The sequence below is a fragment of the Sylvia atricapilla genome, chromosome 10 (genome assembly GCF_009819655.1).
Source record: "Sylvia atricapilla isolate bSylAtr1 chromosome 10, bSylAtr1.pri, whole genome shotgun sequence".
Classification (NCBI taxonomy): domain Eukaryota; kingdom Metazoa; phylum Chordata; class Aves; order Passeriformes; family Sylviidae; genus Sylvia; species Sylvia atricapilla.
This window is the reverse complement of record NC_089149.1, coordinates 7,287,175-7,308,301: the sequence shown is the minus strand read 5'-3', so window position 1 is coordinate 7,308,301 and position 21,127 is coordinate 7,287,175. Positions and strand designations below refer to the sequence as shown.

Below are 21,127 nucleotides of genomic sequence, written 5' to 3'. Positions count from 1 at the left end.
TTAAGAAGCAGAATGAGGACTGACAGAAAAATCAGCATTGTATATTTAAGCCTAGACTTAAAGCAAATGACCCTGCAAATTTAATTCATGTGTTTAACTTGTTCACACTTGTCAATGTACTTTCCATACAAGCACATTGATGCATATGGAGATGCTGCATTAATTTAACAATACAGACTGAACAAGAACACATCTCCTAGCAGATGAATTGCATAATTAGCAGGAAAATCCATCAAATTGCTCTATGAATTCAAATGAGTAAGTCATGGAAGTTTTTTGAAGTTTCTTTTTTCTGTGGAGGCAACAACAGTGCACATTCTGTACATTTCACAGTTTGTATTTAGTATCAAAGAGAGCTGCATTAACAGCAAACTAGGAGTTGTGTACAAGTCACAAGGTGTGTGCAGAGTGGACACATTTGGAAAGCTGGAGGGCCCTAACTGTAGGACATGCATTACCATCAATGATACCCATCACTCTATAATACTCCTGTAATTTATGCCAATAGCACACCTCGGCCTTTCAGTGTGAGGAAAGCAAGCACTGGTTTAGAGGTGCAAAAGGGAGGACAAAGGTGCCCTGTGCCCTGCTGTAGCTGCAGATGTTTAAAATACATGTACCTGCCTCAGATGGAAACTGGGGGATTCCCAGAAGAGATGTCATGGTCATGACCTGAAGGAACACTTCAGGGTGCATTAGAAGCCAAGTCTGGGTAAATCCCAAAACTTTTGTGGCTTTTTTGTTTCACAAACAGGTCCCTGGTAAAAGACACTGCAACTAGAGGGGCTGCATGTCAGTGCCCTGTGCCAGCTCAGTATCACTCCAGCAGGAATTGCAATTTTCCAGACCACTTGTTATGCACAATTTCAGTGTCGTAGCTGTTAGAAAGACTCCCTGTTAATCTCAGCTCTCTCATGCTGCTCACTGGGCCCTCAATAAGAAGCATAACTCAGAACAATACAGGAAAAAAAATCCAAGTATCAAACTTGACTTCAAAAGTTCTTGCAAGACAACATATTCACATGTAAATTCTGTATCCCTTAGCTCATCTTCATGGAGTTCTGTGACTCATTTACTCACAATGACAAACTTTGCCCCTCCATCACTTTCCAGCAATCTTAATCTGTTTTATAACTCAGCCAGGGAGTCAAATAATGCCCCCTGTAAGTCAGATTGGCTTGTGTGAGCCAGCTCTCTTGTGAGTGCCACGAACATGGATATGCTACCTGCCAGTCACACATACTTCACACCTGCTGTCAAAGTACACTGAAAGCTGGCTTTGTCTGATTAGAAAATCCACAACTATTCTTACCAAGAGAGAGAATCTCACTTTATAATTAGTGTCATCCACACTATGCTCTAATAATTATGATTACCAGTTTAATGACAGAGTGATGCTACATATACACCAAGGCCATTTAGCCACAGGTAAGAGCGTGTGGCATTGTACTCTGGTAGTGATGTTGGGCACAAAAAAGAGAGTAAAATTTGAAAAGGGACAAGTGAAAATGAAGAGATATGAAAATTATAAATGGCAGACTGGCATAGCAAAAGACGGTGGAGTAGGGGGAAAAATAGGAATAAAGTTCACAGGGAAAAAAAATCCCAAAATATTCTATATAAACTTAAATTTCATTATATGTATCTTAAAATAATAAAAAATGTGTTAAAAAGGTCTTAGAAATTCTGTGTCTTGGTGCCCCAAGCAGAAGTTCTGCAAGCCTTTAACAACCTGGTAGTCCAGTCACTGCACATGCAGGAACAAGCAGTGTAAGCTTTGACCAGCTGTGCCTGTGACAACACAGAACTGGGATTTTGACTTAAATAAATGTTTAACAGCCTTAAAGGCATTTTGACAGCTACACCACAAACCTTCTGCAAGCACAGCTATCTATTTCACCTTCTGTTCAGTTTGTGGAAGACACAGTTAAGAGCAAGTACAGACAGATTTCTGCAGAAAGAGTCTGTTAAACAGAAAAGTTTCTTTATGTACCATGTACCAGCTGCTTTGCATCATCCTATAAGATAAAGCTTCCAATACAATCTTCTATCATGAGGCATTTTAACCCCAGAGTGGAAACCTGAAGAAAGTAGTACAGTAAAACACAGAAGAAGCTAGAAAAGCTTTGGGGTTTCTCTGGCTTATAGAAAGGGAACAGTTTAGGAACACAAGCAAAATAAAAGGTTATATACTCCAACTGAGAGTGTATTTCTCCAACACTGAATAATTCTGCCTCCCTCCTGATTTCAAATACAGATTCTGAAAAAGGGATAAAAAACTGTAGTGCACCTGTTTCACTTGAGCCCATCAGAACTTACTAATTTTCCCCTGGGAATGACCTTCCATACCCCACCACAAGGCTGAGCAATAGGAGATGCAGAGGAATAAGGAGCTGTAAAATGAACTCACCAGGCAAATCAAACAGAACTTTGATTTCACTCTCCATGATGTCCAAGCTGGTTCTAGTTCTCCTTTATCTCTGAGAGGGAGGCACAACTGTGGGAAGAAACAAAGTTTGAGCTGTCTCAGTGTAAAAATATATACAGCATGCTTAAAAGGAATTATGACATTTCATCTTGATACAATGTATTGTTTCACCTAATAATAAAAATCAAATTATTCCACCCCTAGGCTCAGTCTTGTCCAGTTGCTGGTATATTACATATACCAATAATGCAAATTCCTTCATCCTGCCTCCACTCTTGCCAGCCCTTCCCACTAATTTTCCTTTCTCCTTAATAAAGACGAAATCTCTTAAGCAAGCACAGTCTTGCTTAAGATTCTGAGATCTCCCTTTCTGGATTTTCTTTAAAGGGCTTTCACAGGAGAAGAATTAGGTACATTATCAAGCCATTCCCAGCCCGGTTTGTACATTTCATTGTATTTGGCCTTTCCCTCAAAAAATGAGAAATTTCACTACAGAAAGAACATCTCAATATGAACTTGCAAAAGCCTCTTTGTCAGTAGAGCTGCCAGTTCCTCTAAACACAGACAGGGGAGAAAAAGGAAGGAAATAAAATAAAATTCCCCTCCAGATAGTTCCCTCCTGAAGGTCGCCAAGATCTGGATCTAGCAAAAGTTCTTTCAAGAAGGAAAAAATTAAACCTCATGCAAAAGCCAGATGATATGAAAAGTTCAGATGATATGAAAAACTAAATCTTAGTAATACCCTTATAAAGTCATAACCTTCTTTCGTTGTTCTGGTGGTTTTGGGGGTTTTGAACAGCCTTTTTTGATAGAAAAAGGGACAAAGAAGAAATTATCTTAAAACCAAATCCTCTTCTATGTACTAGACCTGTACACCTTTACTTTTACTGAAGGGACTTTTTTCCCCCAGTAAATCATCTAGCTGTTTTCTAGTTGCTCCCCTTTCCATATTTGAATGTCTTACAGACTGTCAGGGGCCTTGTGCCTCTGCCATGAATTGATTAAATTCATTTATCAAATATAAAAGTTTCCTTTTACTTCCACCTCAGGAAACACTTGTACAGCAGTACAAGTACCTTAACTAAAACCTTTCTTCTATCCCTTTTAAAGCAGGTTATTTCCTTGTAGTGCTGTTAGAATGACAGGGAAGGAAAGAGGCAGGAGACATCTGCAAATATTACCTTAGGAGATAAAAAATCAGGCACTTGAAGTTTTAGTGAGGAAAACAATTCAACACAAAGTGAAATTAGCACACATTCAAAGTGAACTCATTACTCACAGAAAAATATACCCCGAGGAAGGAAAATTCTGTCTTCCAGCTCGAGAGCCAGGAAAATTCCAAGTTTCTGAGCCAATGGTCAGCTCTGACACCAAACTGCTTGTGTGAGAGCTTGTGAATCCCAGACTTTAAGCGGCCAAAAGGCAGCTGGCTTTGGCCACTGGGTCCTCCAGGAGTCCCCGAGGTCAGTGACAAGTTCTACAAGCACAGGGAACGGCAGAAAATCTTTCCCTAAGTGTCAGTCGGACGGCAGGACTCTGAGCCTTGAGCTCTGACATTTACAGAGCACCTCCGGGCTACAGCTGGCGCGGTCTCCCTGCCGAGCTACTGAGCTTCCAAATCTGCACCCTCAAACCGGGGCCACGGACGGACAGACCGACACTGCTGCACTGCGTGATACACCGTGCCCGTAACAGATGACACGATGTTATTGACAGTGCTCAAACACCAGCTCCGTGCCCGTAATCGCCCCTGGTCCCGCAGCAATCGGAGCAATCCCGGCCCGTCCTGCCCGTGCGGGAGAGCTCAGCGCACGGAGAACGCGGCACACACCGGGAGCACACCGGGATAAAGGACGCGGGAAAATGGGAGAACCACAGAATTGTCAGGGTTGGGAGCTGATCCAGCCCAAGCGCCCTAACAAGGCAGGGTCACCCGGAGCAGGTCATTCACCCAGGTGAGGGGGACCCATGACCCCCCAGGGCAGCTGTTCCAGCGCTCTGCCACGCTCAGCGTGCACCAGCTTCTCCTCATGTTGAGGTGAACATGAGTGTTTTAGTTTATGGCTTGCTCCTCATCCTGTTGCTGGGAAACACCGAAAAGAGTCTGGCACCATCCTGTTGGCCGCCACCTTGGAGATATTTATGTGAATTAATGAGATCCCCTGTCAGACTTCTCTTCTCCAGACCGAACAGGCCCAGCTCCCACAGTCTCTCCTCACAAGAGATGCTCCAAACCGTTTGAGGGTCTGGAACCCCTCCAGCAGCTCCTTATCTTTCTCGTACGGAGGAGCCCAGAACTGGACACATTCACCTCAGGGACTGAAAAAATTCTTTTGTTTTTGAAAAAGCGAAAAAGCTAATCTGGCGTATAGAAGCCTATAGACCATGGTTGAAATCGCTTGATTACATTAACAGTAAGGTCTGTACAATGACTTCGATAACCCCGAGCCCTGAGCAGTCCCTGTCCCCACCCCGCCCCTCAGGCCCTGTCCCCGCCCCTCAGACTCTGTCCCCGCCCCTCAGACTCTGTCCCCGCCCCTCAGACCCTGTCCCCGCCCCTCAGGCCTTGTCCCCGCCCCTCAGGCCCTGTCCCCGCCCCTCAGACTCTGTCCCCGCCCCTCAGACCCTGTCCCCGCCCCTCAGGCCTTGTCCCCGCCCCTCAGGCCCTGTCCCCGCCCCTCAGGCCCTGTCCCCGCCCCTCAGGCCTTGTCCCCGCCCCTCAGGCCTTGTCCCCGCCCCTCAGGCCCTGTCCCCGCCCCTCAGGCCCTGTCCCCGCCCCTCAGACTCTGTCCCCGCCCCTCAGGCCCTGTCCCCGCCCCTCAGGCTCTGTCCCCGCCCCTCAGACTCTGTCCCCGCCCCTCAGGCCCTGTCCCCGCCCCTCAGGCCCTGTCCCCGCCCCTCAGGCCCTGTCCCCGCCCCTCAGGCCCCGCCCATTTCCGGGGCGGGTCCCGGCGCCGTTCCCGCCCCGCGCTTTACGGCAGCGGCCGCGCTTTGCGGCGGCTGTGCGGGGCCGTGCCGGGCCGCGCTCGGGGCGGACATGGTGAGTGAGGGGCGCTGGTGGTGCCCGGCCCGGCGGCTCCCGAGGGCCCGAGGGCTGCCTCGGCCTTGGCCGGGGAGCGAGGGCGCCGCATCCCCCGCAGTGAACGCTGCGCCGCCGGGCCGGGTTCCCCTCGTCCCCCGCAGCTCGGGGGTCCCCGCCCCGCTGCCCTCGCCGTGTCCCCGCGGGCCCCGAGCCCCCAGCTGAGCGTGTCACTCCGCTGTGCCGTGTCAGGATGGTGGCGGCGTGCCCGGCCCGCTGTGCGTGCTGCCGGCGGGGCTTCTGCCCTTGTCCTTCGGTCAACAAACCGTGTGTGTGTTCGTTCCCATGCAGGCCAGCACGATGGTGGCGGTCGGCCTGGCCATAGCGGCAGCCGGATTCGCAGGTGTGTGGGGTCGGGCGGACAGTGAGCAGCCAGCTGTACCTGCACACCCCGTTGTCCTTACCCGTGCTTCAGGGCTCGTCTCAAGGTAGTTTAATAGCTGATACAGGACGCTCTTTGGGAAGAGCCTGTATTAAATGGCTGTAATTAAACAAAAGATCCACGTTCTTACTATTTTATGCCCCTAAAAAGTTTATTCCACACTCTAATCGTCAAATTACTAGTTGCACTGAATTGCTAAATATTCATGGAACTATATTTAACCTCAGTCAACACTGGTCTCTTGAAGGTCGCTATGCAGTAAAAGCTTTTAAGCAAATGGAGCCACAGGTGAAACAAGCTCTTCAGAACCTACCAAAATCTGTAAGTGGTGTGGTTTTTTTATCAGCTGCATATTTTATTTAAAACTTTACTTGGTGGGATAGCTGCAGACTCTTCTCTCAGTATATCATTGCTGTATTTTCTCATGTATTTTGTCAGTAACAATTAATTGCAGCAGTTCTACTGGTGATTGTCTAATACAGAACTTGTTTGGACAAATTTAAGTAATTATTTAAATAATGATGCTCTACTTCAACTGAATTTCCTATTACAAGTGAGAAGAAGTTTTGGTATTTTTACAGATTAAATGCCCAGCAGCTGCTAAAGCAGTAATGAGTCGTTTTAACTGATACTTAGAAATTAGTGTGTTGTAAACTAATACATTTTCTCTTTCAGGGCTTCAATGGTTATTACAGAGGCGGATTTGAACCCAAAATGACTAAACGAGAAGCAGCTTTAATACTGGGAGTGAGGTAAAGGAAACTGATCAGCAATGAAAGGTGAAGAGCAGGCAGTGGTGTCTCCTCACAGCTGGCCTTGTTTGGAAGGGTTGACATCCAATGCCCAGCATCCCCTGGGATGTCACTGCCAAGTCAGGACATAGCAAGTGGCTGTTCAGGACTTCCTGTGCTTTTTGGGGGTTCTTTGCTGCACTTCAGCTTGGTTGGAGCTGATTCTGTGTGGACTTCAGACATCTGCAATTCCCTTGCACATTCCAAAGCCGTGTGTGGCCCAAATAAGCCTTGGGGTTCACCTGGTGTGGGGAACACAATTCTGCTGTTACCCTTTGGTTCCTGTCAGTGCTGAGGAGTTTCAGGTGGATGCAAACCCACTTCTTGTATCTGGAATAAATTCATCACTTGTGGAACATTGTAACTCTGACCATGGTGGCAATCCCTGCCAAAACACTTAGGGCCAAATACACAAATCTACCACATAAGAACTTTTAACTGTGAAGTATTTTTGGGTTCTGTGCTTTTTTTTTTTTTTTTTTTTTTTTTTTTTTTTTTTTTTTTTACCTTAGGAAAATCAAGCAAATTTTTTGGTCTTACAGCCTTTAGGAAGTTTTCCCAATAAAAATGTTACACTGTAATTCTTTTTCTTTTTAACTGTGTGGCTCACCCCCACCCCATTAGACTGCTGTAGCATGTCTTTTTCAGCATTCAGTGTTTTGGGAAAGCCCTGGAAAGCCTCTCCAGGATTTAGACACTACATATCAGTGGTAGGAAAAGAGAAACATACCTGTTAGCTAGAGAATTTATGGGTAAGACAGAGTACTCACTTGTTCTCAGACACCTTTGTGTGACACCACATCTGGGGAATTTCATGAGGATCCCTTAAAATCAGCTTTTCTCTCTCTTTCAAAGCCCTACAGCCAACAGAAATAAAATTAGAGAAGCTCATAGACGGATCATGCTTCTGAATCATCCAGATAAAGGTAAGGAAATCAAGTCACGTTGATTAGTTAATATATGTTTTTAACACAAATGAGTAGAATTGTGTAGGGAGGAAGTGAATGATACATAACCACCTCAGCTACTAAAAAACCTACAGAAAAAAGAGTGAAAACAAATCTTAGAGTGCCTTAATCCACGTGGGTCTGGAGCATATGTGTGAATGTTTTAAAAGCAAGCAGACAAACCCAGCAGGTCACTTTGTCAGCTGCTCTGTGAATACCAGGTTAGAATATGGTTTGTTGAAATGAGACTTAAAATCACTTTAATTTTAGATGAAAACCCAGAGTACCCTTGTGTGTGTTATATATATATATATATCACTTGTAAGTTCATGTGAATGCCTCCAGAGTTCACCATAAATGGCAAATGCTGAGCCTTCTACAGCTGCTGGAGACATTAAATTATGAAATATTCCTGTTAGTGGTACTCTGAAAGCTCAGAATCTAGTTATGCTCAAAGTTAGTAACTCAGGGCATCTATACCTACTCTAAATTCTGTTCAGTGAGTCAGAATCATGTGTTGGTGTTTGACATTTAACTTCTTAATCATTGCTTAAAAGGCAAAATGGCTTCCTTTAAAGTGGCTGTTGAATTCCTTACTTTTATGCACCAAAATAGTTCATGAGGATATGCCTTTCGTAGAGAATATCGAGTGAAAGTTACCTTCAAAATTAACCTCGCTGAATACATGCAGGAGCTAAAAATAGCAGTTTGTGTAATGACCTAAACACATTAATCTTCAAGTAAAACATCATAGTGCAGCTAATGATGCATGTGTTACCAACACAGTCATTGTACCTCATGGCTTTACAGCGTTGGTGCATTTCACTGTGGAGTCTGTCTCAGTCTCCCCAAGTGATTTTTTGCTGTTTAAAAACTGAACTGGTCCCTTGGTACAGCAGCACTTTATGCTGGGCAGGGTCATCTGCAGAGCTGTTAGTTCTGTGCCTGTACTTGCCACAGACTGTGCTAAGTCAGTGGTGACCAGTTAATTTATGACTGACAAAACTGGAGGAAAAAAACACTCCAGGAAAATAAAAGCAGCCTAACAGGAATGAGTGGTCTGACACGAGCTCCTGCAGTGACTGAGTGAACTCGGGTACCTTCTGTCATACCCAGTTTGTTCTTCAACTGGCAGAAACTCAGACCACACTCTTTTCCTGTGTCCTGTGGCATTATTGTCAACAAAGAAGGCAAATATTGGGGTTTTTTCATCTGATTTGAGGTTCTTTCTTCTAGGCGGATCTCCGTATGTAGCAGCCAAAATCAATGAAGCTAAGGATCTACTAGAAGACCAGGCTAAAAAATGAATGAGAAAGAAAATCACTCATTCAGAGGGCTTGTCCCTGCAAATGATTATTTTTGATAAATGGATTAAGAAAAGTTCTAATTTCAGTCTTTGACTTTAATATAAATGAAGCTGGAAATACAAATCCAGGGAGTTACTTCCCTCCCCACTTGCTCACTTTTTTTTGGAAATATGTGAGGGAGTGAAGCTTAAAGATTTTTTTTTTTCATAGCTGTTCTTTATTAAACAGCAAAATCTGCCACTCAGAACTATTTTCAGTGCTTGAGAGCAGGAGCTTGGTGTGGCCAGTGTGTGTTACCAGGCACAGGTAGGCTCATGTGGCTGTTACCTAATTTCTGTTGAACTGGCCCTGTTTAAAGTTCACGCTGCTGCTTTTCCATCTGCTAAAATTAGCACACTGAACCTGTTTGGGAAGGGGGTGGAAAAACCAAGAGGATTTATTGGAGGGGAGGAACTGGGAGAGATGTGTGGTTGTCTCTGCCTGGAGAAATAAAAGTACAGAAAACAATGTACTCCCTTGTCCTTGCCTTGTGAAAAACAAGGTTGGTTAAGTGTTACTGATGGATCTGGACTTTCCCAGATTTTTTTAGTATTTAGTTTTAGTTTTGACAGGTTTTAATAGCATTTAATAAATTCCATATTTGTAATGGAAGTCCTGTAGTTTTATATGTTATTGTACATTACAAAGCCAGAGCTCACACAGAGAGGTTTGCATTTATGGTTAGGAAAAGGGATCTCTACATCAGTCACTGGTACCTGAGCTGGATTTGTGCCCTGTGGAGCCTCTCACACCCAGCAGCTCCTGAGGATCTCAGCTGGGCCAGGGAGCTCTGTCATAATCCAATATTCTTCCCAGTGTTTCTGCCACTACAGCTAAACACTGCACAGCACCTGTGGGAGGTAATGCCCACCTGGTCATGAACAGTGGGGTTGAAAGCTTCCACTCCCAGAACCTGGACTTGGGAGTGCTGCCTGCTGTGCCACAGCATTGCTGTGGATGAGTTCTGGGCTGTTCAGGAAGGATTACAACAATAGGCTTGAGTTAGGTGCCTTCAGGAGAAGGATCAAACAGGTAACATTACAACCTCCCCAGAAAGGCAGTAATTTTGCTTTGCTGCAGAATTAAAAGCAGGGTAAAGAACAGCTGGAACACCACCTTGCACAGTTCTGGAGTTAGCACATGCCAAGCCATATGCAGAATATTTCTGTACTGAAGTATTTCCCAGCCAAACATTACTGGCTTATTAAACATAGCTCTGTTTTTTAAATTTTCTCCACTCCTGTGCCTGCCCCATCAGCTGAGATACTCATGCACACTTCAGTGACACCATTTAACTGGGGGTGTTCTCCCAGAGGGAAGGTTGTTGCTGAGTGTCCAGCAGTGAAGTCTATGACCAAGTGCACACAGAGGTCCCTTCTTGGGACAGCTTGGCTGTGGCTCTCAGAGCAGCGGGTTTAGAACTCTGGGGTTTGTCCTTCTGACAAAATCAGGCAAGACAGTTTTTTTCATTCAGGTCAGTACAACTTCAACACTGCCCTGATTTCTTACACCTTCCTGCTACCCAGATGATTTTCCACACCTGTTTTGTGCTTCCTTGCTCTGGCTCACATACCTGGAAAGATGAGGGGGTGCCAATGCTTTACTTTATCAGAAACTACATCTGCATTAATTCCTATATATGTTAGTCAGGTTATGCAATTCTCCAAGGTAAGGAGTCTGGTTTTAGCCTCCTTAACCGATGTTTGACATCATTGCCTTAACAAAAGGAAGATCAGCATGTTAGAAACTCTTAGGAAAAAGAGTTTGAGGTTCAAGCTGCCTCACAAGTAAATTTCTATTGTTAGTTAACAGCTTGAAAACTTTAAAGTCAATAGTAATTTAAATTTCTGATAGAAACAGTCAACAGATGGAAGATCAAAGTTTATTTTCTTTTACTACCAGCATACAAAAAAAACATATTGCACATCAAACAACCAAAACAAAAATAAAAATACTCTACTAAGGACTAACATATGTAGTTTATACAGAATAAACTTTCTGGAAATTGATCTTTTCAGTAGTTCAGGTTATGTCTTAATGGACATGACTAATTCAGCTTAGTGTTAACTAAAGCTATGTTTGATTTTTAAATACTGTACAGTTTAATAAATAAACCAAACAAAGCCTCAATGTAGAACAGTCACTGCCAATGTCACCCAGTATCCCTGCAGATTATGAGAATTTAACAAATGCATTCCAGTGGTCTGCAGATTTTTTCCTCTACATACAGCATTTAAAAAACATGTATTAAAACAGACCAGTTTCCAGACTAAACTAATGGAGAAATTACATTTCAGTGCAAAATATTTTAGACTGCATTTCTTTCTAGTATTCCTCAGGTGAAGAAGTGGTTGCATATTATTAAAAATGTAACAAAAGCAGCTAATGCTTTCATAAAGAGTATTATGTTAGGGATCCCCCTCACATCTTTGCCGTATTTTGAAAACAAAATAACATTTCCTATAGCCAGCAATTTTGTTTATTTAAATGTTACATATACTATCTCAAGGCACATCTGATGATATATTTATAACACAGTAGGTGTCAAAGTATGTTTAACATATGATTTCTCCAGGATCCCTCCCCTTTCTGTATTCCAAAATGGAGGAACTGAAAGTGCGGTGTCAAGACTGGCGATCCATATTCTATCTTTGGCAAGCTTATACAAGCACTATTTTAAATGTAATGTAAAAGAACTGTAAACTAGGAACTTCAGTTTATGAAACACCATTCAGCACTGCTTCTTCCTGATTATTTCCATCCTCCTGGACAGTGACTTTCTTTTCATCAGGGCTGTGCTGTAGTTTAGAAGGCTCATCCCCAGAGGTGGTGGCAGGACCGTTCACTGCCTTTTCAGAAGGGCTGTTTTCGTCAATCGCATCTTTTGCCTTGCAAAAACAAGAATGGGAGTATTAAAAATCCCATAACAATACAGAGTGTAATCTCAGTTTTCCTCTGGCTCACACAGCAGCTTTGCAAGAAGGAACACCTCTTGTTTGTGCCTGTATCCTGCCACTTAAAGCATCTGATCACTCACCTTGTCGTTTATGGGATACTTTTGGATCAGGCACTTTGAGGAAACCATGCCAACGTCACCCCAGGACTGCACACCCCCAGCATACCCACAATGATTATTTATTTCTATTTGTCTAAGCCCATGGAGGAGTTTACTGAAAAAATGAGCTTTATACCCGTTTTATATAGTCTATAGCAAGATTACATTTTGTTAATGCATCTTTCTTACATAACTTGTGGCAATACGCTGCCACTTTACTAGAAGTAAATAAATTCTGCTTTATTCAGTTCTGATCATTTACAGGACAATGTAATGCCATTCTGATCCTTTTAAGGAAAAAGGATCAAAAACATGCAATCTTTGTAAAACCAATTCCTTCTAAAATAGTTTATAGAAGTCACTAAAAATGCCACATAGTATCCTCTATCCCTGAAGTGTTTTAAGGATTAGTTCCCAAGACTCACCACGGGCAATTTTCACATTTTATTACATAATGCAACATTACTAAGTGTAGTATTTTAAAAGGTGCACAAAATTAATTTGGACCCAAAAATCTGCAGCAACAGTCTACAGATCATTATCAGGTCTGTTTAGTCTGTTTGCTTTTAATGATTTGTTCTTGAACTCAAAAGCACTTGTAGTCAAATGAGGGCGAGCTAACAGAAGCCTTCATTCCTTTACTGTTCTGCTGCAAGGGAGGAGAAAAAAGGAAATGGACATTAAAAAAATCTTACCGTTTCTTTCTTGGTTTTGGCTACTGTCTCCTTTGGAGGGTTTCTCTGTCTACTTTGAGATTCAGCTCGTGATATATAATCAGCTACTGTTACTGTTCAAGGAAAAAAATCACAGTGATGCTCACATCAGCAGTCAATTCAGCATGAACCTTCAAGTCTTTTCTGCACAAGTTATGCTCTAACTGGGAGACATCTCACAAAAGGCCTTCACACTTACAGGTTATCAACCATACAGCAAGGATCAATTTGTTTCTGTTGTTAAAAATAATTTTCACTAAAATTGGTGGTAACAATGATCTGAAGGTGGACTCTTAATAAAACCAATTTTGGTCCAATTGCAAAATTTATTGGAGAAGAGCTTTCTTTACTAAGTTTGGAGAAATTTGGCTGCAGACTAACTACAGACTGTGTGTGTCACTGGGGTTTTATTAGCGGAGTAGTGAAGAATTTCACACTAATGAAATGAAATTAAGATAGTTAAACAGTGCCCAGAACTGGGATGGGTCAGAAATCAATCAGGATGATGTGGCGTCAAATCTTTGGTACATGACAAAGCAACTGAGGAGAGAACTTGCCCTCCTCGGGATCCTGGGAGTGCCCCCAGCAGTGTGCCCTGCTGTGGGGTGTGTGGACACAGGAGTGCTGCTGGAGCCAGCCCAGCCCAGGGGCAGCACAGCTGTGTCTGTGCTGGTACAGCTGCACCCACTGGGGACAGCCAGGGCTGCTCTGAGCTCTCCTTACCCCCTGAGAACATGTTCTGTAGCCTGGTTCTGTCTGATCCTGCCCTCTTGTAACCACCCCCAGACTCAGTTCTATCCTGAGAATACAGCGTACTGCAACTTCAAATACACACTTGTATCTCTGATGAGCTACAGCACACGAGGGTTGGCAAGCATTACCTATTGAACTGAACAGTCATTTATATTTAGTGTATCAGGTATTTAGGTGAGCTATTTTTCTCAATTTTGGAATGACTGTGCACAAAATCCAAATTATGCTGTGAACTACAACCAATTAATTTTCTGTTACAGTAACTGGACTTCTTACATCTGAGTCCTTCCAGAACTGTGAATGCCAAAGGAGTTTCTGCACAAGTACTTGTTCTTTAAAATGAGGTTTTGTACCCAACTCCTGTAATATTAGTAAACAGGAAGCATGTTTCATGCACACAGTGCACTCTTAATATTCATCTGTGAATAAGGCACCATAACATACAGCAATGTAAATCAAATGATACAGCTAAATGACTGAAATACAGTGGTTGGCATTGGTGGGGGAGGGAAGAGGGGACTTATGCCTTATGTGAATTTCACTCACACTTACTAGGTATTTATGAAGACTTTAAATTACAATAGCATTTTAACAAAGATGTCAGAGAAATCTTGTTTGGGTAATTTTGTTTTGTTCTTAGAATACTTGGGATTTAGAAGAATTCCAATGGTTTTCTAGAAATGACTAACATTCCTTTACATTGATGGCTGAGATAAGTAAAAGCTGAATTCCTTTTCACTTTTTCTGCCCCTTTACAAAACCGTATCACTGCTACAAAACTGGAATGTTGAGAAGAAATGTGTGGGTTTGAGGTTTTTTAGGAGGGTTAGGTGTTTGATTTTTTCCTTTCCCCAAGTTTTAGCATAATAGAAGAACTTTTTTCTTCTTAATCGAATGTTGTATGAGCACAGATACAAGGAAGACAAATATGGGTGAAATTTTGAACCTGTCAATCTAGAAGACCTTCTGTTACTACCCTGTGCCATGTATGTACAAGCATTTTTTTAACAGGGCATTGTATTGATAATTAGCCAGTTCACCTTTAACATTTCAAGTGTTAGTACACACAAAAGAAATGCAACAAGCCACAACAACAAAAAATTGGAAACATGCAATTTCACTTAAATTCCTCCTCCTTCCCACCCTCAATTTGCAGATGACTTAACTATTCCCAACAGCCAAGGACTGAGAGCAGCAGTGTGATGCAGCTGTGGGGCTGGCAAAGCCCACGTGAGTTCCCTCACTGAGCTCTGCCAGGACCCACATCCTGCCCCTCCAACACTGCTGCTCAGTCAGTGCTGAAAAGGTTGTGTCCCAGTCAGTGCAAGCGCACAGATGCAGTGAGTGCAGACCATGAACCTTCATGTTTGTCGTGATCCTGGACCACAGAACTCAACAGCACTTTGGCCATTGACTTCAGTGAGAACTGGATCAGAAGCATAACTCGTATGTCCAAGCAAAAAGTTAGACATCAATTAGTTTCATTAGACAGATTTTAGAAGTTTTCCTAGTAGAAGAAATGTCTTTCGTCTTTATCTAGTAGTCTTATTAGTTATTGAGTAACCTTTTGATATTATGCAGCTCTATGTAAAACAGCAGACACAACATTCTCTCATGCTTTTGACCTGAGATTACCCACAGCTCCACTCGAATTACCTGGCTGTCTATCTTCTGCCTGACCCCTGAAGCGACGCCTGCGGCTACGATTGCGTCGCTGGGGTTTTTTGTCACTATCATCTGCAATTGCAAAGTTTATAATGAACTATTTCTGATCATAAAATAAATAAATTCTACAGCAGTTTCAGCATGGGGCATTTAAAATGGCTTCTGTTAAAGACAGAGACTAAGTAAGACAGAAAAGCTAAAAGAAAAGTTTATACTGAAAGCATACACAGTAACACAAAAGCTAGATTTTACTTTTTGTTCTTGGTTCATTAAAACATTTAGGCACGTACTTAATGACCTCAGATTTCATTTATTAAGTAACCATACGTCAAATTTTAGCAACATAGCCCAGATTTTTTTTTTTTTCTACATTAAGCAACAGATTGTATTCTCATCCCAGTGAATATCAAGAGAATTTACTGAAGGAAAGTTCTTAAGTAGAAGCTGGGTAGAGACAAATTAACAGCTACTTAAGGAGCTTTCCCACACCAAGACTGAGGTTACCAAGGACAAAACAGAACATTGATCTGACAGTACTGTTTCTATCAAAGCAGCAGTACCAATGGGAAACAACAAGTCAAGTCTTTGGTGTCTCCATCAGACAGTTTTTACAAAAAAAGGCACATGAAAAGGCTACTGGAGCTCAGTAAACAGAAGATTCCATGGCACTGCCACGGAGGGAGTCTTTCTTTAATCAGACAGCAACCTTGAACACAACAACGATTTGTCACTTACAGAAACAAACAAGGGCTTCACTACACTTACAGGGAGAACACATTTTTTTCTTAGCTTGCTCTGGGACTACCATCCAACCATTTACATACCTAAACCATTCTCATTAACAGAAGCTGTATCAGACTCTGTCATTCCATCCATAAGAACAGCATCTTCATCAGTCCTTCGCCGGCGTGACCTCCTGCGGCGGTTGCTGCTGTGGTGGGACTCGCTGGCGTCCGTGTCCACGGTCTGGTCTGACTCCGTGTTATCCAGCAAGCTGTAAGGGTTGCTGTCCGGGTCTTTGAGCACTAAACAAACACAAAGTGGCCATCTAAGATACTGTGGAGAGGTGTAACCATCTCCAGGCTGATTTACAGTTGTGTCTGAAAGTTTCAAACTACAAAACCTTAAGCCCAGATGTAACACACAAAGCTGCAGTATTTGACCTCAAACTGGATCCTCTGACTCTAACCCAACGGTAACAATTCTGGGGCACAACAACAGCCCAATCTGCACTTGCACTATTTCACCACAAAGACTTCCAAGGTGTCATTTAGAGACCTTTTACTCAAAACTGCTGAGTATATAAAACACACCTTACACTTTGTGGTTGTGTAGTACTTCTGACACTTAAGTGTTGTATTAGCACTGATAAAACCTAACTTCTAGTCAATGATTTCTTCTTTTCATTCTGAATCTAAACATAAGCTTACATCAGAAGGTTGCCATAGGCAACATGCCAAAGATTTACCAACTTTGTTAATAACATTATTATGTGTGAGCAGTAGAGGAAGGAAATCAAGATCGCTGTGAATAGAAAATAAATGAAAATCTAAAACACGCTGTATGACACAGCTACCACACAACTGAAATCCCAAGGTATTAAGATCATAATGTAAGAACAGAGTATTTTAAAAGAGTAAGAGGCTATACAGAACACTGCCAAAGAAAATCTCAATTCAATCTCCATCTGGAACACAGTACCAGAGCTAATGGATGACTTTCCACCACGTGGTCCCCCACGCCCACGACCTCCAGACACGCTACGTCCTCGTCCCCCAGGACGCCGTCGGTTGTCACGTTGGTGCCTGCTCTCCCTGTCATCTTCCCCTGCCAAGGACCAGTCACTGAGTTCATCTTTTCTCTCAGATTCTGTTTCAGAGGGATTAGAGAGCTCAGAGTTTGTACCTTGTATGAGAAGGAAAAGAAAATTGGAAATTAATACAAATTTGGGGATTATATTCTGGTTTCATATCCTCACAGAAGTATTCCAGCCAGCATGGCTGGTTATATATGTATAATGTATAATAAACAATATAATGCATAAATACATATATACATAAATACTAATACACACACAAGTATACAATCATAGATATATTTTAATATTTATATATACTAATATATAACAATATATGCGCAAATAAAATATAGATCAGCAGTTACTGAAGTAAGATTTTCAATTTAAGTTTGTTTGTACTAACATGTGAAATAAGGGCTGAAAGATCACCAAATCTGCAATTTCTGTACACAGATAAACCAAGGATTTAGCAGTGTTCCCTCTCTTTGTCTACACACTGCAGGCATTTGGTGCAGTTTCTAGGCAACTTCTCTGAAATTCCCAAGGACAACTTTGCCACCTTATAGCTGATGGCTGTTGCTAAGCAACCCCTTCTGGATGCTGTAATGCTGCTTGAACAATCTCACTGTTTATATCAAACAGCATCTCTAACACTCGGCCATCTCCGACTACCCAAACCCACACAGCGTTTTGCTTTTTACTACCTGAAAAGCCAACACCTATCATTCATTTCAGGTATCCAGGAACTCCCTTACTACCCAGTCTGGAACATAAGGTTTTAGACCCATATGGCTTAAATGTGATTCTTGCCATTTTGGGAGGAAAATAAAATACTTTGAGTTTTCCAGAGCAAATTTCCCTACAGATCACTCGGTTCATTGGGAAATAATAAAAAACAAAGTTACAACTATCATCATCAGAATCAACATAACTAACACTTGGTGTGATCCAGGAAGCTACAGCCAGGGACAGACTGTAAAATCCAAAAGGTGTCCGATTTTTTACCAGAAATGAGTTAAATATAGATATCCAGAGTAATTTACTGTATTGAATGAATGATATTGTAATCTGTGAAACACGTCAATATAGAAATGCAGTGTCTCCATTTGGACAAGCTGAGGATGTGCACACCTGTCAGGACACGGTGCTTTTTAATTGAGAAATGCATCAGAATACCTCACTACACCTTAAAACAAATCCAGTTAGTTCCTGACCAAATTAAAAAACCCACAGGAGTTTGTACTCTTGCCATTTTAAATCATTTTGGTTGACTTTTCAGAAATATGCTGCTAAGATGGCCACGATCACAGACAAGCAATTTTTCTTCTTCTCAATTAAAACAGATAATGCTCATTTCAGATGTTTTTAAATTTGTGTCTCCCGAAAAGCATCTCTAGATCTCTTCCCAGCTTTTGTGATGTCACTTACTAAGCAACTAACATGGTAGGACAAGATGTTTCCAGAGCTCAGTTCATTAATTTTTTCAGTTTTAAACTCAACGTCAAGACTCCAAATCTAACCAGGTGTTTTGAATTACGAACAAGACAAAACGGCAATTGTGAATTTCCAACCCTATCTTCACTCAAGTGTGCTGAACACAAAGAAATCCAGAAGAGTTTTTGGGTTCAAAGGTGTCCTGAGGGGCCACTCACCGTAACCAGAGGTGTAATTGGGGCCCCGGCGGCCTCGGCCCCGCCCGCTGTAGGACCGGGAGCCTTGCACTGAGGACAGCGTGCTCTCGTCAGTGGTGTAACCCTTCTCCTTCTCAGGAACTCGGGCAGAGGAAGGCCTGAAGCCCATCCCAATCTGGCGCAGCTGTTCATCGATTTGGAGCCTTTCCAGTCTTAGTTGTTCTACCTCCTATATACAACGAAACAAGAACCATGGAAAGGAGTGCTGACAAACACACAAAGCACCATTCCCCACCCAGTCATACTGAAAATAGTCGTTCCTGCAGGAGAATTAACACCACCTGGAAGGTGACTACAAATAATGAAATCCAAAATGAGTTATCTCTGAGTTTCAGAAGGGATCTAAAAGATTTCACCACCATGCAGGAAACTTGGCTTTGAGACTACTACTACCTTAATTACAGTTCAGTAAATTTTTTCCAATAAAATTTAGGGAAAAAGCAAACTGACAGGGAACACAATTCAAACTCATTATCTCTATTAACATCATAAAGTAACCCAATCTAAAGAGATAATTGTTCTAATACCACACTATATTACTGTGCTCTATTAGAAATTCCATCCTACCCCAACAGAGCATTAATCTGAGAACAGCAGAACCCGAACACAGACAAAAAAAACTGTGTTAGTTCCCAAATGTCCCTTAAAGCCCTGTTCTTTACAGTCTGATTCTTTCTACCCCAACAGCACTAAGTAACCATGACAAGGTATTTACAGGCTCATGACACCCATGGGCAAGGGCTGGGCTCAAGGCACCAAGCTTCAAATCCTCCAAATATATAGAGGAACATTTAACAACTGCAAATCCCACCAAAGTTGTTGCTCAAAAATGCTGTTCAATACTTTGACCCAAGCTTCCTGTACAGATTCCCCCTCCCAAGCCACACTCACCTTTAGATACGCGATGTGATATTCCAACAGAACTTGGACGTTCCCAATGCTTTCTTTTGTACCAACAAATACAAATGGTACCATTCCCTACAGGAACAAAGCATCAAAGCTTTTTATCAGAGAGAACACTATCATTGAAATAATGCTTTCTGTTTAAATTATATAAAGAGATCTGTTACAGATTACCAAAGTGAGCTACACAAAGGCAGCAACTGAGCTTTCAGTTACAAAAGCATCTTGAAATAGCTCAGGCTGGGGTGCCAGCAGCAGCTTCAGACTGTGCAGCTTTCCCAACAACTGTTCTGGAGCTCAGGTAACCTGGTATCCCATGTTCATATTCCCCCATGCAACACATGCTGGGTGTGTTTAGCACAGCAGGGGTACAGAAGCATCCAAAGTTTGCCAAGATTAAATCAACATTACAAGATGAAGCACAAGTTTCTACCTTTTGTTCTTATCTATTTAGAATATGTGGACACTTTTAACACTACCAATCCCGAATTATTTATGTAGCCCAAGTACACACACAAGAGAGTAGAACACACACTCTTACTTCAGCAGCAAAAACCTTCCTTGAATTACTTTATATAAAATCTACTGCAAGATGCCAGCTTAGAACTAATGCTCTCTATATCCACAGGTTTTGAAATAAAACTGGGTTTGAAAATAAAAACCTAGTCACAGCAGGAAAGAATAAAGTACTTACGTCTTCACGAGGCAGCTTATTTTCATTGTCTCCTTCAATTCTCACCCTGACGACTCCAGACTTGTCTACAATCTCCTGAATCACTTTTCCATTTTTTCCAATAACTTTTCCTTCAGAGGGCAAGAACGGTTAATTTTGCATCCATGTGCAAAGTATTTTAACATGTTTATTGATATTTTATGCATAAAACTCCCAAAGAATACCCCACAGTAAGTCAGAAAAAATGAGTAAAAACTTATAAAATTAAACTCTCTCTATATGCAGAACAAGCAGTGATGAAGATCACCACTGCATACAGGCTTCTAACAGAACCAAACCAAGAGTAAAATGGCACAAGAGTTCTGCAAGTTCTTATTTTAATTTTATGTGTCAATATTATTTGGACCCCCTGACTCTACATGTGCCCTCATTGAATCTTTCCCGACGTTTTAATAGGCTTATACGTTTGCTGAAGAAGCCTCTTAAATTTTTTTGCCTGTACAATAGACTTGTGTATGACCAGTGCTTTCCATATTACCTTTAAAATAGCTACTTTGAGATCATGCATGGGATCCAAACCAAAAGGTTCTTCAGAACCTGTATGTTTAAATCTCAAAAAAAGAAAAAAAAGTGACTCCTTGGCTATCTTACTAAAAGACTTTAGCTCTTAGACTAAGACTTCAGCCCTCAGACTAAATGACAAACCAACATTTGTCTTAGTGGGAACTAACACAAATGTTCCACATCTGAGAGCTCTTTAGCTCTGAGACATGGGAACATTTCTACCTCACAGCTAGACAGATATATGGCACCTAAGAACATTTATGTTTAAATTAAGAGCAAAGGAGGCAGAACAACTTAAAATAAGGGCAAAAGCCAGAATTATGTGACAGAGTACTCCAT

At 42.1% G+C, this 21,127-nt stretch overlaps 2 protein-coding genes across 5 annotated transcripts in view; one reads left to right on the top strand and one right to left on the bottom strand.

Moving 5' to 3' along the window:
- Nucleotides 1-5,344: 5,344 nt before the first annotated feature.
- DNAJC19 (DnaJ heat shock protein family (Hsp40) member C19) lies at nt 5,345-9,007 on the top strand. Of its 2 annotated transcripts, XM_066325791.1 has the most exons (6): nt 5,345-5,468; nt 5,799-5,850; nt 6,137-6,210; nt 6,565-6,641; nt 7,536-7,606; nt 8,864-9,007. In XM_066325791.1, exons 1-6 carry the CDS (start codon nt 5,466-5,468, stop codon nt 8,932-8,934), a joined length of 348 nt encoding a protein of 115 aa, XP_066181888.1. In that variant the 5' UTR covers nt 5,345-5,465; the 3' UTR covers nt 8,935-9,007. The 2 variants fall into 2 exon arrangements, with proteins under 2 accessions (XP_066181888.1, XP_066181890.1); XM_066325793.1 differs by lacking the exon at nt 5,345-5,468 and having other exon boundaries at nt 5,798-5,935.
- A 1,834-nt stretch (nt 9,008-10,841) lies between these two features.
- The window catches only part of FXR1 (FMR1 autosomal homolog 1), a 34,069-nt gene continuing 23,783 nt past the window's right edge, over nt 10,842-21,127 (bottom strand). For 2 of the 3 annotated variants that reach the window (XM_066325788.1, XM_066325787.1), the window contains 8 exons: nt 20,246-20,355; nt 19,540-19,626; nt 18,610-18,817; nt 16,861-17,064; nt 15,984-16,184; nt 15,151-15,231; nt 12,724-12,815; nt 10,842-11,861 (listed from right to left, as the gene is read on the bottom strand). In XM_066325788.1, the coding sequence (XP_066181885.1) occupies nt 11,691-11,861; nt 12,724-12,815; nt 15,151-15,231; nt 15,984-16,184; nt 16,861-17,064; nt 18,610-18,817; nt 19,540-19,626; nt 20,246-20,355 (1,154 nt within the window). In that variant the 3' untranslated portion in view covers nt 10,842-11,690. The remainder of the gene's footprint in view (nt 11,862-12,723; nt 12,816-15,150; nt 15,232-15,983; nt 16,185-16,860; nt 17,065-18,609; nt 18,818-19,539; nt 19,627-20,245; nt 20,356-21,127) is intronic. The other variant, XM_066325789.1, reaches the window with a different exon arrangement.